The sequence below is a fragment of the Malus sylvestris genome, chromosome 17, assembly GCF_916048215.2.
Source record: "Malus sylvestris chromosome 17, drMalSylv7.2, whole genome shotgun sequence".
NCBI lineage: Eukaryota > Viridiplantae > Streptophyta > Magnoliopsida > Rosales > Rosaceae > Malus > Malus sylvestris.
Window position 1 is genome coordinate 28,829,710 of NC_062276.1, and position 18,125 is coordinate 28,847,834.

Here is an 18,125-nt window from a genome sequence, read left to right on the forward strand (position 1 = left end):
CAACTATGCTGGAAGGTATAAACTACATAACAAACTGGATATTTTTCGGCTTGTGAAGCCTTGTTCGTCGAGCTGCTTGAGTCTTCGAACTTATTTGGAAAAAATCCAAACGTGGTTCAGGGGGTGATGGGAACTACCCCTGATTGTGTAGGCCGTTTTGTTGACCTGTCAAGATACTCGTGGCATCGGCCCTCATTTGTCAGCTTCTCAAGGTACTGCTTCCACTTCAGGCAGTCGTTGGTAGTGTGGCCTAGTCCTTGATGGAATGCGCAATATTTTGTATGATTTAGCCTCGTAAGATCGCATTTCATGGGTGGCGGCAGTTCAAACCAAGGTTCATTCTTGAGCTTGCGGAGAATTTGGCCGATTGGAACTGTGAACTTGGTGAATGTTTCAAGCACTGAGTATTCTCTGGTCAGGGAAGGTTCCATGTGCTTCTTTTCCGACTCGTTTTTGTTAGACTGCTTGGCCTCATCCCATAATGCATGCTTTTCTGCCAAAGCATACGAAGTTGCTAGGGTCAATTCTTCTCCCATGATTAATTTTCTGAATAAAGGATGTTCGGTGGGAAGCCCATTTCTGAATGCTGCCATTGCTATGTCTTTGTTGCAACCAACAATCTTGGCCTTCTCCACTTTGAACCTCTTGACATAGTCACAAATTGTCTCCCAAGGGTCTTTTACGATGCTGAAGAGATGGTCAGATGTCCTTTCGATTGAGCGGTTAGACGAATACTCCTTAGGGAAAACAAAGGAAAGTTCGTTAAAACTCTGGATCGACTGCGGCAGTAGAGTGTGAAACCAGTCTTGCGCCTCGCCTTGTAGAGTTATGGCAAAAATTTTGCACATAAGCACATCGTTATTCCTGTAGAGGATCATGGTATTGCAGTAATACTTGAGATGTCGATCCGGATCTTCGTTTCCCTTGTACGGAATGAAGTGAGGCATAGTGAACCCCGTGAGGTGGATCTATCCACTCGATCTCATTCGTGATTGGTGACATACTTATGTTGGTCATGTCTCGTCAAAGCGCATCGTCAGCAGCCTTGTTTCTTTGGAAATTGCGTAGTCGTTCAGTTAGGAACCTATCAACTTCTTCTTGAATTTGCCTCTGCTGGGGCAATGGAATTTTCGACTGCCCTTGATCGTGACCTATGGGTTTGGGCCGCTCTTCCCTATGCTCAACTCCTCCATATCGCAGCTGCGGTGCATGTGGCATGTATCTGGCAAGTGAATGGGCTGTTCACAAACTGCTGGTTGAACTTGAGTCGGATTAAGTAACTGCTTCTCTTCGTCTGCTGTGCTGTCTACTTCGATGTGAGGTAGAGAATGCTTCTTGCGAGCCTAGTTATGAATGAACATTTTGCCTGGAAGGTTATCCATGTTGATAATCGGAGTGTGACCTCAACCGTGAATGTATGCTCGCCCATGGGCTTGATTAGGAATGCACGCTCCTCCGCGCGCTAAGACAAGAGTATACGTTATCCCAAAGACCTAAGTGGGAGTGTAAACTACCAAAACGTTCGGATCGTGGCTGGTTGATAGGCTGTTTGCTGGGACGCTGGTAGAGAGGTTCATCTGCCCTTGTCCTACTTAGGGACACCTCGTCTAGGGCACGTTGGATCTCGGTGCGTTGCAAGAGTTGATTCACCAAGGTTGTCTGTTGTGCAAGGGTGCTCGTCAACTCTATGACTTGTCGAGACAAGTGTTGTTCGCCATTTGGATTGGAAGACCTTGGAAGGAATGTGCCTCATTGAGCAATGGAAGTGTGGTAGACTTCGGGTGCAAGATTTGAATTGGGAAATGTCAAATCCGCGGAGAAATATGGTGAAAATGCCCCCGGCTTGATTGTTGCTCCGGATAGTTGAGATATTCTCGGGCTAACATGAGCTGTTTAGGAAACCATGGGAGGCAGGTCTACAGGAGCAGGTTGGGCTGTAGGAGAAAGTTGGATTATGAGAGCAGGCTGGGTCGTAGGAGCAGGTTGGGCTGCGAGAGCAAGCAGGGCTGCAGAAGCAGGTTGGATTACGGAAGTAGGTTGGGTCACGGGAGCAGGCTACTCAATGCGTGGTGCATGCAAATGCGATGCTTGGGCTCGAATTGGAAACGCATTGGGCTCATGTTGGGCATGGAGTGACATGGTTCGGGTCGTGGCTTTGGTGGCGTGGGCCTTGGATAGCATGGCTTGGGCCGTAGTGGTGGAGCCATAGACCTCACCGCGGGTGATTTCCATGGTGGCCACCTCGGTGGTTGCCATGGTGGAGCCTTGTGGTGGTGGTGCTGCTCCCCCTAAGATCACGTTTAGTCTCGTGGATCGCTGCGGTCCCATTTCTTGAATATTGGAATTTTCACTTGTGGAATTTTCTAAATTTCTAGCCATTGTATTTCTCTTTTACGTTTTATCAAAGAATCTTGGCAAATAAAAAATTCTAATAATAAGAACGTACGAAAAATACAAGTGGACTAGAAAATAGAGAAAATAGAGAAAAAACTTTTTGCGCGAGAGTCTCCTACGAGTGTGAATCTCAACTCTTAATGAAAGCACCAGTTTGTGGATGCAATTTTCCACCTTCTTCTTCTTGGACAAAATTGCACCTACAAAACAATTAATATCTTAGGTCAAGGCCAAGAGTCTCACGTGCTCACGATGAATGGGGGGGCTTTGGCCGAAGAACCTCCGATGTCAAAGTTAGAATTTAGAGAGAAAAGTATTTGGAGAGTTTTTTGGGATTTTTGCCAAAGTGTTGGAATGAGTGTTTGGTGAAAATAGGAGCCTATTTATAGGGCTAGGAGTGGCCAGTTTTTCAAGGGATTTTGTGGTTATGGTTTTGGCTTAATTAGCCAATTTATTGGCTAATTAAGTATGAAAGAAGTAAATGGGAGGTTACAAAATTATTTATTTGTATAAATGGGGTAATAAAATGGAGAAAGGTGAGAAAGGTGAGGATGAAAAGGAAGTGGCCAGCCCTTTAACAATTTTTAGGTTAAATTGTATAATTTAATAGGTAATTAATGGATTAATTTGGTAATTAATCTATTAATTTACCAATTAATATTATTTTGGAGGTTACTTTGCAAAAAAGGGAATTTGATGAGACGAATATTGAATTGTTACCTTTTTGAAGCATTTTTGAGCTGCTCGCGTGTAGGAATCCCGGTGTGTCTCAAGGGTAGTTTGGTCATCTTTTACTAAAAAATCCACGTGTCACCTTGTAATTATTTTTGGCTCCACACCACGGATTTTGTGTAGAAACTTCAAAAAGATTCTTGGTTTATGATTACATGCCAAATGGTTCTCTAGAATCTCTTTTGTTCCAGAAGAGTCCGATCGTCTTGAATTGGAAAACTAGATATCACATTGCAGTTGGGACTGCAAGAGGACTTGCATATCTTCATCATAGTTGCAGAGAATGTTGGAAATTATATATTATATTATAAAATATTGTAATATATAATTTTAATAATTGAATGAAAAATAGTATTAACCATATTTTTTAGAAATGTTATGTTATTTAGGTGCATTCCCTTGTTAAATGATGTATACTTATAGATAAAAAGTTACATCACTTTAGCAAGAAGTGCTTGGGTTCTATATAAACTCATGAAACCATCATCATTAAGATATAGAAAATTAGAGTTAATTTCTACTTTTGAGAAATAGGGTTTCCCCACTTTGTTTATCTCATGCTTCGTGTGTCGTGTGTCAAATTCCGAGTCGTGTCTTGAGAGTACAGAATATATAAAGTTCGCCAGAGTCCGAAGATTGAAGTGCTTTAACTTCGGATTATAGATTACTGAATCCTGGGAGATGGACGCTTGTCGAACTACAAGCACAAGAGTAGGGGCGAAATTCTATCTTTAGGACATTGCATTTATGCAAGCCTCAATCTTCAAGTTTATCAGTTTTTCTAACTTTATCTCTAGTTGGTTATATTAATCACATATATAATTGATGTTGTGAAATTTCTTTATGATTATTATCATTGAAGTTCTTGTGTTATTTTTCATATTTTCTAATATTGCTCCAACAATCTAAAGATAGAATATTTATACACTATGGAACAATTAGAAATATGAATGTGTGTGCGCAATTTATGTGACAGATTTTGGAAAAGTCTGATTACTTGACATGTATAAATCTGACATTGAAATTGCAGCACCGCTGCCTTAGACTACACATTCTTGATGAATGATTATGCTGTCCATTTGTATATATATTTGAAATGGCATGAGGTTGTTAGGAACTGTTACTAAAAGTGGCAACTTCCTTATAACTGCAAATTGACCTGTCTAATCCAAAAGGTATTGTATCTTTTGCGAATGCTGCTGTTATTGTTCTTGTTTGAAAGCATGTTTGAAGCGGTGCATGCGGTTACTTTACTAGACAATTTACTGCAATATTATTTATTTCTATGAATGCTTTACTAACGGAGGTTAAGAGTTGCGGCATTTAGACTCATTTTTAGATTGAGGATAACTAGGGAAGCGGAGGTCGATGTTTGAAGCCTGATGGGTGTTATACAGACTAGTATATCCTTTATTTGTCATTTATGCATGAACTGATATGAATATTCGTGGACAACCACCGTATACATTTGCTATACACAAAAACTTTCCTAAAACGAGACATATCGTTTTCTGTTAATTGGTTTGCATATGAGATGTCTTTTCAAAAGCCATGTTTGATGTTTACTCTTTTGTTAGAAAAGAAATGATATGATACAAAATCTGCATTATCTGGTTAATTAGATATGACCACACCGTTGTATTGGGTTTGAATTTGATGTTAATTTGGTATTGGGAATCATGCCCAGTTTGTGCATAAAGTTCCTTTTGCAGAAAGGAATGACATCTGTTGTTCAATCTTGAGAATTCCTGAAAAATGTGAGACGTCTTCACTCATTGAGGAATTCAAAAATCACCAACGGTTCATGATGGATTTTCTTGTGCATTTTTTATAGCAGTTGGTGGAAAAGTTGTTTATATTGTAAACAATGGGTCTTTTGCGGTAATATTTACTTCTTGTGATTTAGCACTAAGAAGGATTAATGATCAGTTTTTATTGAGGAAACCTAATAATCAGAAAGAGGCAAAACGTAACACATTTGGACTTTGGGGCTGAAGAACCTGATGATATGGTTTCAGTCTATCACCAGATGGTGTTCGAGGTTGTTAACAGGATGCACCGTTTAGCAATTCTTGCATGTATTATGATGGCTTGTCAAATAAGGCAAAGAACAATGTCTAATGTAATTTTCATTTAAAAGAGATAATAAGCAATATCTCTTATTATTGATAACTTGTTTAAGAATTGTTGGAGCAATATTAGAAAATATGAAAAATAACACAAGAACTTCAATGATAATAATCATACAGGAAATTTCACAACATCAATTATATATGTGATTAATATAAACAACTAGAGATAAAGTTAGAAAAACTGACAAACTTGAAGATTGAGGCTTGCATAAATGCAATGTCCTAAAGATAGAATTTCGCCCCTACTCTTGTGCTTGTAGTTCGATAGGCGTCCATCTCCCAGGATTCAGTAATCTATAATCCGAAGTCAAAGCACTTCAATCTTCGGACTCTGGCGAACTTTATATATTCTGTACTCTCAAGACACGACTCGGAATTTGACACACGACACACGAAGCATGAGAGAAACAAAGTGGGGAAACCCTATTTCTCAAAAGTAGAAATTAACTCTAATTTTCTATACCTTAATGATGATGGTTTCATGAGTTTATATAGAACCCAAGCACTTCTTGTTAAAGTGATGTAACTTTTCATCTATAAGTATACATCATTTAACAAGGGAATGCACCTAAATAACATAACCTTTCTAAAAAATATGGTTAATACTATTTTTCATTCAATTATGAAAATTATATATTACAATATTTTATACTATAATATATAATTTCCAACAGAGAATGCATCATACACTGACATCAAACCTGAAAACATTCTGTTGGATGCAGAATATGCCCCCAAAATAGCTGATTTTGGTCTTGCAAAGCTCGTGAGCAGAGACTTCAGCCGGATAATTACAACCATGCAAGGGACAAGAGGGTATATTGCTCCGGAATGGATATCAGGAGAAGCTATCACAGCAAAAGCCGATGTCTTTAGCTACGGAATGTTGTGTTTTGAGATCATAACAGGAAGGAGAAACAGAGATCTTTTGGATGATGGGTTGCAAAACTACTTCCCCACTCGCGTTGCAAATGTATTAACGAAAGGAGAAGATGTCGATACCTTGTTGGATTGCAGGTTAGAAGGTAATGCAAACAAAGAAGAAGTGATGAGAGCATGCAAAGTAGCTTGTTGGTGCATTCAAGATGACGAGAACGATAGGCCGACAATGGGGCAAGTTGTTCAACTTCTGGAAGGAGTCATAGATCTCGGCATACCTCCTATCCCACAGTTCCTCGACCGGTTTTCAAAGAGTCTAGTCGAGTCCATACATTACCATAACATTTCTTCCAGTACTGCTACGGATTCAAGGCGTGGCTACTCGAGTAGTATTACTATATCTGGAGCTTAAACTTAGAAGCTACTAATTTCCAACTTTCAAATTTCCTTGTTCTTTATTTTTGTTAACTTGCAGGAGATTGTGAGTCCCCTCATCCTCCCCTGTAGTTTTACTTTACAATGTAAAAATTGTTGAAATAGTTCTCCAAACTTCAGTCTTTCTTGTCGTGTACTTCTCTTTCTTTTCACTAATTAAATTAGAATATTGCTTGAATAAAGGAATAAACAATTAAAATCTTATTTGGCCCAAACCTTCTGCATAGTGCATACTTCTTTTTTCCTGCAGACATTTGGAATTCCAGCAAATAGCATTTTCACAGAAAGAAAATAGTGTGCTATGTAAATAAAGGATATTCGATGGAAAACGTGGACTGGAAAGGACAGTGTACCAAACATGTTTTGGAAATTCTACTGTTTTGACAAATCCCAGGGAATGTTGAGTTATATATGTAACGTCAACAACCACGGAATCCTCCGCAATGATGACCACACGTTTAAAATGTCATGGACTGCAACTCAACTTTCAAAGTTCAACGCCCTATTTTCTTACCTTTCAGCCGTCTGGTTAAAATTACACAGCTGAAATGTTAAAAATTAAGGTACGGTACAAGCGGGTTGAAAGTGATGTGTTATAATACATGAAATGGCTTGAACAACATGAATGATGATATCTCAACCGAATATCAAATGTTATATTGAGGTATTGGTGCTAAATATAGACGTCATATCAACAATATCTACTAAATATCGATAACATATCAACCTCTACCGAATATGAATGACACTAACAACTACATTAGTGAATATCGTTGCTTAAACCGACGTCGTTGACACTTCCAACTCGTCCTTCATTTCACCCTTGGTTTATTTGTTTTTCGTTTTGGGTTGGGGTTCACATATGGGTGGCAACCCGGTTGTTCGATTTTTTTTTTTTTTTTTTTGGTCAAGGGAAAGATTTCCATTCCAACAAAGCACAAATACATAATGGTCTAGATACACCAAGTTAGAACAAAAAAAAAAAAGGAAATTGGGAAATTCAAATAATTTTTATCAATGGAGGACAACTACAAATTCTCAAAAGCTTCACACTATCTTGATCAAGATAGTGTGAATCAAAATCAATTCATGGTACCCAACAAAGCTTCACCACAAAAGCTTCACCAACAAAAGCTTTAACAAATGGATGACAACTACAAATTCTCAAAAGCTTCACACTATCTTAATCAAGATATTGTGAAGCAAAATCAATTCAAGGTACCCAACAAAGATTCACCTACAAAACTTCAACCTCAAAGCTTCACCTACAAAGTTTCACCACAAAAGCTTCACCAACAAAAGCTTCAACAAATGGAGGGCAACTACAAATTCTCAAAAGCTTCACACTATCTTGATCAAGATAGTGTGAAGCAAAATCAATTCATGGTACCCAACAAAGATTCACCTACAAATCTTCACCACAAAAGCTTCACCAACAAAAGTTTCAACAAATGGAGGGCAACTACAAATTCTCAAAAGCGTCACACTATCTTGATCAAGATAGTGTGAAGCAAAATCAATTCATGGTACCCAACAAAGCTTCACCTACCAAAGCTTCACCAAAAAAAGTTTCAACACAAAAGCTTCACCTACAAAGCTTCACCTACAAAAGTTTCACCTACAAAGCTTCAACACTAATGCTTCACCCACAAAAGCTTCACCTACAAAGCTTCAACACAAAAGCTTCACACACTCTTGATCAAGATAGTGTGAAGCAAAATCAATTCATGGTACCCAACAAAGCTTCAACCTCAAAGCTTCACCTACAAAGCTTCAACACCAAAGCTTTACCTACAAAGCTTAAATATATATATATATTCGGAAATTTGAAAATTTGAAAATTCGAAAATTTGAAAATTCGAAAAATCGAAAAAAAAAAAATTGTCTAGACTTCCTCTTCTTTGGGCCTAACAACTTTCATAACAAATATATATGAAGGAGGAGTTTTGGGCTACCACTTAGAAAGGAAATGCCTCTTTCGTCAACTCCCTCAACCGGAGACTTGGGGGACTCCTACCATATGCTATTACACCTTGATACTCGGAAGTCTCACGACCACTCAGTGACTTGGATTTTTCAAGTCTCCAACCAAGAAGTTTTCCTCACTCGGGAAATTAAGGGACCACTACCTCAACATACATGCTTCACTCACAAAGCTTCAACATACAAGCTTCAACAAAAGAAAAAATTCAAAGAAATGAAAGGCAGGAGGCTCTAACTTTGATTCTGTTTACTTACTCGACCAGCGAGAGAGGTTCGCTCCCTTCGCCCGACTATCGTATCGGCTCGGCTTCGTCCTAGGATTGGTTCTCGCGTCCCTGTGCCCAAAAGGATGTTGAAGGAGATCATGTTACGTATTCGAATGTTGGGAGGGTCTGCTAGGGTCTTCGTACCTACTATGAATAGAGAAAACTTTCCCCATTGCACTCACTAGCAGCCCAGGTCTTTCCATTCCTAATGTGGATGTTGTGGCTTTCGTGTATTTAACACAATGCATTGAAATGAAGTAAAGCTTATTTATTGATATCTCCGATAAGTTACAAATATGTACATATATATGAATCAAAATAAACAAACAAGAGGGAGCCTTTACAAAAGTTGCTCATGAGAAGTCTCAGCAGTCGGCAGAACCCTAGAAAGAAAAGGCACCGGAGGGTGATCATTCGGAGCCTTAGTACTAGACATAACCCCAGAAGGATGAGGCATTGGAGGTTGATCATTTGGAGCTTCATTACGCGGTACAGCCCAAGAAGACGAAGGCAATAAATGCCTTTGGAACAAACCCACAAACCTCTGATGATCAAGTAAAATCTAACCATCAGATTCCTGCATCTGGTCAAGCTTCATCTTCATGTTTGTAGCATAGTCATGTGCAGGCATGTGCAATTGTTTATTCTCATGTTTGAGCCCTCTAATCTCCTGTTTGAGACTTATCACTTTAGCCGCCAATGATTCAACTTGGCGGGTTCGAACAAATAGGCGTTGGGCTGTATTAGACACAGAACATACACACTGAACATTGAGAGTCAGAGAATCATTAACAGTTAACTCATCAGACCGTTTGGAAAGTAGTCTGTTATCTTTGGGAGTGAGAAGGTTCATGGCCACCACCACAGCAGTCATATCATTCTTCATCACAGAGACCCCAACAGTAAGATGACCAGTAGGGGATAAGAAGGATGGACGCCATATGTTGTCATGAGGAGGCATGGCTGCCTCTTCACCCAAGTTCAAGTCAAAACGACAGTTGGATAGGCTAGACATTTTCAGAAATGATGAAGGAGAAATGAAGTCCAATAAATCTCTTAAGTACGAAAATAAGGGGAAATTCCTACAAGCAATAACTCTCTGAACGTACTTCTTGCATACAATTGGTGCCCTTAGAAAAGAAAGGGCAACAAGGTCGTTTGTTCAAAAATCAAAGAGGCACCACTCTCCAGATTTTGAGAAGCAGATTTTCCTGTGTAAAATATGTCGACAATCCCCACACGCAACATCAGCTCCTCAGGTACCACAAATAACTTTGCCAAAGATCTCTGATAAAGTTTAGACACATAAATTTTGAAGGTTCAGCTACCCTACCATTACCGACAAGGGTAAAGGAACAGCACCACTGCTTGATAACTGGAAAGTCCTCATGTGTGTCAACCTCTGTGCTCCGTGGCAAGGAAGACTGGCAAAAATGCCCAACCTTTACTCACATCGAGAAAACGCTCCCAACAAGATTACTTTTTCAAAAATCGAAGAGGCACCGCTCCCCAAATCTCGAGAGCAAGACTTCCACCATGATTACTTACTCAAAAATCGAAAAGGCACCGATATCCGAATCTTGAGAGCCAGACTCCTACCAGGATCGTTTTCTCAAAAATCAAAGAGGCACTGCTTTTTAAACCTCGAGAGCCAGATCCCTAATAGAATTGCTTGTTCAAAAATCGAAGAGGCAACGCTCTGCGAATCTCGAGAGCCAAATCCCCATCAGGATTGCTTGTTCAAAAATCGAAGAGGCACCGCTCTTTGAATTTTGAGAGCCAGATTTCCTTGGATAAAGCTTGTCTGCAATCTTCACATGCAACATCAGCTTTCCAGATACCACATACCACTTTTTCAAAGTGCTCTGACAAAGTTAAAACACGTGAATCTTGCAGCTCCCGCTACATTGCTATGACCGATAAGGGTAAAGGAACAGCGTTACCACTCGTTGTTGGGACAATTCCTATATATATCGACCTTTATCCTCCACAACCAGGCAGACCTGTAAATAAAAAAAAATGCTCAACTTTTCTTCACATCCAAGAAGGCACTCTCAGCGGAGTTTCTCGAAATACTCAGGTTCTTTTCCCCCTATAATACCTCTGCAAACAAGTCACACCAGAGCAAGAGTATCTCATATAATCAGGGTTAAAAGCAAGAGTATCTCATATCATGCTTTTTCCCTGTCTTTTCCTTTGGCCTTATTCTTACCTGCAAGACAATGAGAAAGATAACAATCAGTCAGTACTTGGAATCAAGCTTCCAATCAGGAACTGACTACCTAGAACTCCTTGCTTGATTACTTACCTGATATTGCTCTCGAGTACTCATATTCAACATCTTATACTTCTAGAAAAGATACCACATCTGTCTGAGGAACAGATAGGGCAAGTGAGAAGGATACAAGGAAGCATGTGGAGACAGGTGTAACAGAACATGTGCCGATTCATCTATTACTTTGTCAACAACAAAAGTATTACATATCATCAAGGTCGAACGCACTATTCATTTGATGGACTTGTTTTGACCCTCAAATTCATGAGTCGGCCTTATACTTTGGAAGGAAACCAGAAAACCAGAAAACCCTCCAGCCCAGTTCAAAAATAAGCTTGTGGAAAGTTACTTCTTCAAAAGAAAAAGTATCTCATATCATCTATTCTCTTTTTTCTTCTCTGTATCCTTCTTACTGCCTGCAAGATAGGGAGAATGAGAATAATCAGACGGAACTCGAAATCAAACTTCTGATCTGGGACTGATTGTTAGGAGCTCTAATTGTTTATCTTGTCTGTCACCTCTTTCGGCAGATCTCCTAGCTCAACGACTTGGGAGACTCCTACTACATGATTTGTATCGTATTTGACCAAGCCTGAAACTACAGGTAAGCTTCAAGTGAAATTGGTACATTACCTTGTGCATCTCCACCGGTTAAAAATACTACCCCTGGATGGAGGAAAAGTACTTCCATAGAAGATGTCACATCTACCTATGAGACAGATAAGGTAAGTGAAAACGATACCACACTTCGGTACTTAGAAGTTTCGTGATTACTCAGCGGCTTGGATCTTGCAAGTCTTCAACCGAGAAATTTCCCTTACTCGGGAACTTAGGGGAGCATTGTTTGTACCATACTTGACCAATCCCGAAACTACTGAGCACCGGTCAACGTTATACCCTCAAGGACCCAGAAGAGTTTCCCTCCAACCAGAAGGCCAATCACAGTGCGACACGTATCGACATCAGAAGTCAATCATAACGCGACACGTGTCAACATCAGAAGCCGATCACAACACGACACGTGTTAATGTCAAAACAAAGCTAGAAACTCTCTTCTATAAAAGGAGATCATTCTCCCATAATATTTCCTAATGTCATTTGTACTAAATCATTCACTTGTACTCACTAAAGGAGAGCTTGAACCTATGTACTTGTGTAAACCCTTCACAATTAATGAGAACTCCTCTACTCCGTGGACGTAGCCAATCTGAGTGAACTACGTACATCTTGTGTTTGCTTCCCTGTCTCTATCCATTTACATACTTATCCACACTAGTGACCGGAGCAATCTAGCGAAGGTCACAAACTTAACATTTTCTATTATACCAAAGTCTCCACTGATTTTGTGCATCAACATTTGGAATATAAGATAGTATATCACGTGACTAATTTTAAGATTTTGTGAGATGTAATTAAAAAAGAAAAGTCGGAACAGTTTGTTAGATTTGTTTGATATAATCTTTGTTAGTGGGTGATTAACTAGAATGTTTTTATTAAATATACAGACAAGTGACAGCCAAACCCGACCAAATAAAACCCTCCTATTTCTTTCTTAACAAATTATCCTCTTTACAACCTTAAAACACATCGACAATAATTTATGTATCTTTATTATAAAAAAAAAGAAAATAGGTTCACATCTTTCTTTTTGCTACTCTATTGATTAAAATCCTATTCATTTTCAATTTTTGATCAAGGTCCTTGGATATTAATAACATCATTAATTATTTGAATAATAAAATATTTTTATTTTTAAATATATTCCTTTAGTGTTAAAAATGTTACAATTAATATATTTATATTTATGGCTAAATTTTGTATCATATATTTTCATTTTTAGTTTGTACCTATTTTTAATTTGTACCAGTTTTTTTTTCATTTTTAATTTGTACCCATATATTAGTTTCTTTTTGTGCCCATTTTTTTAAAGTTTTATTTGTGTTTGTACCCATGTGTATACTGTCACGTAACATTGTATATTTAATCAATGATAGAAAAATTACATATGGTATATTTATGTTTTATGCCTAAACTTTGTATCATATATTTATATTTTTAGTTTGTACCCAATTTTAATTTGCAACATTTTTTTTTAAATTTGTAGTATTTTCTTTTTAGTTTTACTTTGTACCCATGTATTAATTTCTTTTAGCGCCTATATTTTTTAAAAATTCATTTGTACTCATAATTTTTTAATCTTTTATATGTACCCTAATTTATTTATAATGTACCCATTCTTCTTTATTAATGTAACACTTTGTTATATGTGAAATGTACTAATTTTTTTAACACTATGGATACATTCTTTTGCCATTTATTATTTCTTATTTTTACATAGTTTTTATCCATTTATTCAATCAAAATGTTTGAATTTTTTTATTGTAACCATTTCTAATAGTATTATAATGAGGGATTTTAAATTTATAGGATTATAAATCTCATAAAATATCAAACAATTAATGTCAAAACTATAAAAATATAAATATTAATTGTAATATAATGAGGTGTACAAAGTCAAGGACTTTGATCAAACTTTGAATATCATTAAGGTTTTAGTCAAAGAATGTTAATGATTAGGGATCGCATCCAAAGTATCGCTTAAAAAAAAAGACACTGATCAGTAGAGGAAAACAAGGTATTTCTCAGGTTTATTAACAGGTTTTTATAGGTTTAACGAATGAAAGAAGATTTAATGGATTTAAATGATGGGGTTAGTTGGTAAGAAGAGATTTTTCAGTGTGACCATCACACGGGATGATACATCATGTATCATTACATAAATTGTGGGATATATGTGTGTCAAAAAGTTAATAACTTAAAAAAATATAATTGTCTACTACTTACCTAAAAACACGTAGTATACCACCCATGTTCCCATCACAATTAAAAAATTCTCGTTGGTGAGGACAAGGAAAAGGATGAGGTGCACTTGAGACAGTCTTTTGTTTTTCGATTTTAATTAACTAATCAATTATGTTATAATTTAATTTTTTTTTTTGTAATTTAAAGTTAAACTTAATAAGGAGAGTCCTCCATCAGTTTGGTTTAACACATGGCAAGTTTTGAATATAGTAGTGCCACTTAGTATGATCTAGTGACAAATTGAGCCCTGCACAAGTTTTTCTCTCCCCTTAGTGTAGAATATCGTTTAAAAATAATAATAATAAAATGAAACAAATGAGACATGTAATTTTTTTTTTGGTTGAAAAGGAGATATGTAATTAGGGAGAGCATTTTGCTCATTACCATAAACTATGGTATATGCTCACCATATACTTAATAATTTGGCATGTGTCATTTTACTTAACTTTAGTTTTTTTTTTTTTTTCAAAAGTAAAAAAGTAACATTTAATATGAAAGTTGACTAGAATTAGATGAAATAACACATGACAAATGATTAAATATGTGCTAAGCATACACTATAATTATAGTGGTAAACAAAAATGCTATGACATCAGACCTTTTTGCTGGTCACATTATTCTATAAATACATGGCCGTTCATGCAAACTGATGAAAGGTTTATAATTTGAATAGTATCTATACTATTAAGAGAACCCTCCTTGTTAACTTTTTTTTCTTCTTATTTTGCACTCATTTTGATACACAACAAAAATGAGGGTAAAATAGTAATTTTGTATCTTTTGACAAAATGACAATCACATCCCTAATTTTCCTATTTTACCCTCTTTTTTTTTTAGAAAATGATAATCATATACTTATTTTTCCAATTTTACCCTCACTTTTGATACACAATATTTACATAAGAATGACAAAACAGTAATTATGTAATATTAAAAAAAATATGCATTTATTAAGAGAAATTATTCATACACAAAATATGTGTTCTCTGCTTGTACATACATAAACCAAGATGGAGGTTTGGAAAGAGGAACTGGAGCCAGTGAGCCTTATTAATGCCCTCTATTTCAACAGCTCTGTTTTATAGGTATCAGTTCTTGGTGTTTTGGAATGTGAAATTCCAATTGATGACTCTCAGACTTTGTCGTTGCTCGAGAAGTGTTCCTGCCCATCAACCCTCTCCTCTGTAATGGTACTCTCTCTCTCTCTCTCTCTCTCTCTCATAAACAAAACTTTAGTTTTTTTTTTTTCCCCTCAAAGATAGAAATATATTAAAGATGAATAGAGATGTTTACATCTTTAGTCAGGGTATTAAACAAAAAATCTAGACCAATACAATTCCAAATGAAAGTTCAACCCTCCTTCAACACAAATTTGACCACTGAATGAGCCGAGCTATTGCACTCTCTAGACACATAGTTGAAAACCACAGCCTTCAATCTTCGCACCATAACCTCGATATCACCAAGAATGCATTCAATACTAAAGTCAGGAGCCACTTTCCTTAGCATCAGGATTATAGCCATAACCTCGATAAACAAAACTTTAGTTGAAGGTTGGAGAATTATGTTAAGTCTCTCTCTCTCTATAATGGTACTCTCTCTCTCTCTCTCTCTCTCTCTCTCTCTCTCTCTCTCTCGCATACTTTTTGTTTCCTTCCCTTTACTTGTTAAACAACTTTTCAAAAGCAAATTTTGTTTGAATACTTTAGTTGAAGGTTGGAGTGACTTATGAACAAGGTCGTGAAGTGTGTGTTTTTTTTTGGGGCACCAAAATGGATTTTTTTTTATATAACGAATTCATACTAAACAATACTATTAAATCGTAATATTAAGTAGTTGTCCTATAATAGATTAAAATTGTATCACTTGATTCTTTTGGTTAGCTTGATTGTTTGATCTTGTTCGATATTCAGATAGATGAAACATTGATCAACTCCTAACCACACTAATACTGTCCTAACTTTATCACTTATTGGTTGATGTAAAATTGACGTACACTTGTATTAGTTATGCAGCTACCCTTTTTGCTGAACAACGCTATACAACTCCCCTTGAAGTTTGAATGTTAGTTTCAACGGTATTAATTAACACCGCCAAGGAAACTAACTATATATGGGACCTGTTATAAAGAAGAAATTTTACCGTTCAACGGTATTAACATTGACAATATAAAACGCATCGTTTTCTGGGGCCAAGGTCTGCTGCCTTTTGATTGCATTTGGTTTTGTGTCTCTGTACGAGGGGTGGGTTCGGTACGGTTACCGTACCAAAACCCTTGTACCAATTACCGTACCAAACTTTCGGTATACCGAAGTTCGGTATTGTCAAAAGTTTGGTTGGCATGGTATGGCAATGGTAATTGCCATTTTGTTTTGGGACAAAATATGTTTTTGTTTTTTTAACCCAATTCAAGGGCAAAACTTTTTTTTTTGTACCTTTATGTCATACATTATAGATTAAATTCATCTATTATTCATCATTCACAATTCACACACATAATAATTCAAATGAAATATCAAGATTCATCATGAAAATTAAGCTTACAATCCAAATAGAAGTTACGAACCAAAACAAATAGAAGTTAACAATCCAAATAGAAATTAAAGTTTCAAACCAAATGAAAATTGGAAGTAAACTTCAAAAAGGAGAATTCATTGATCAATTATTCAAGCTTGAGATGTCGAAGCTTTTGGAGGAGGCATTGAACTTGTAGAAGATTGAGTTTGTGTCAAGCCTACATTACAAACAAAGAAAAACATATTAATTAGTAGCAAGAAGAATTAAAGTTGAAAACCATTTAATAACAAATTTACTAAAAAAAATTAAAGCATATCTTTCTTGTTTTCTCTTCTTCTATTTCCTTGTAAAATTTAAGCATATCTTCCGTTGGTCCTTGTAGAAGTTTACTTCACCTGCCCTAAGCCAACCACTAGTACACACTAGTGCCTCCATTATTTTAGGAGTCAAGGATACCCTAAAAGGGTTCACAACCCTCCTCCCTAGACTAAATACATTTTCACTAGCAACAGTAGAAGTGGAGGTTACAAAGATATTTTGGCTATTTGTGAAAGAATTAGGAACTCTTTTGTGTTTGATTTCCACAATTTTAAGAGATCAAAGTCACCAACAACAATGCTAATATAAGTAGGGTTTTATTTTCAAATTATTGGAATATTATAAATATGTGTTATATAATTATGTATTATATAAATTATAAATTATAAATTATATTGTATTTTCGGTATGGTACGGTAATACCGTGGTAATGGTATCCATTACCAATACCGTACCATGAAATTTTGGTACGTTACAATACCGTACCATTACCGATTGGTACAAAAAATTTGGCACAAAATCGGTATGGCACGGTTGGCAATTCGGTTGGCATGGCAATTTGGCAAAAAAATCCATCCCTACGAATTAACATTGACAACACAAAACGCGTCGTTTTAAGGGGCCAAGGTCTACTGTCTTCTGATTGCATTTATTTTTATATCTTTAGGAATTTTTTGACATTTGACCCTCTCTACTCGTTCGAAAATTAGCACTGTTAACTATTATATATTTACTAATTATAAAAATTAAAGAAAAATAAAAACAACACATTCAAATAAACACCGGACAACAACCTACTCCAACCACTCCCACTCACCGCCAAAGCTCACCTTCACCACCGGCAAAGTTCCTTTTCTTTCTCTATCTCTCTCCTCGAGATCTTTCTCTCTTGAATTCTCGCACTAGATCGTGATCCATTCATCCATCCAGTCAAACAACAAATGTTTTGTGGAGTTGGAAATTTGAGAATGGAAGATATAGTGAAGAATTCGATAGAGAAGGAACTTTGCGGTCGGTGAGGATGAGCTTCAGCGGTGACTAGGGTGGTTGGAATCTTTCCTAAGCGGCAACAAGGAACGCAAATACGCCCATATCTTGTTGTTTCATTTTGTGAAACAGTATCAGTGAAATGTTTTGCTGAAACACCCAATAAGAGGAACAAAATAACTATGATCGCAGAACTGCTGCTGGAAAGAGGACTTGCAGAGGGCATTGAGAATGGTGCTGTAAGCATAAATTGGTTCGGAGGATGCAGGTGAATTGGAACCGTTCCTAAGCGACAACGAGGAAGGCAAATACGCTTCGCGACGAGCTTTGTTTTCATCTAATTAA

General features: G+C 36.9%; 3 protein-coding genes across 3 annotated transcripts in view; 2 read left to right on the forward strand and 1 right to left on the reverse strand.

Moving 5' to 3' along the window:
• Positions 1-18,125, forward strand: part of LOC126612577 (G-type lectin S-receptor-like serine/threonine-protein kinase At2g19130) — a 42,620-nt gene that overhangs the window by 3,881 nt on the left and 20,614 nt on the right. The gene's annotated exons all lie outside the window — the stretch shown is intronic.
• LOC126611949 (uncharacterized) lies at positions 117-947 on the reverse strand. Its single transcript, XM_050280254.1, has one exon. It carries the CDS (start codon positions 945-947, stop codon positions 117-119), a length of 831 nt encoding a protein of 276 aa, XP_050136211.1.
• Positions 1,904-6,549, forward strand: LOC126611950 (G-type lectin S-receptor-like serine/threonine-protein kinase At2g19130). Its single transcript, XM_050280255.1, has 2 exons — positions 1,904-2,018; positions 5,933-6,549. The coding sequence occupies exons 1-2, from the start codon at positions 1,904-1,906 to the stop codon at positions 6,547-6,549; spliced, it is 732 nt and encodes a 243-aa protein (XP_050136212.1).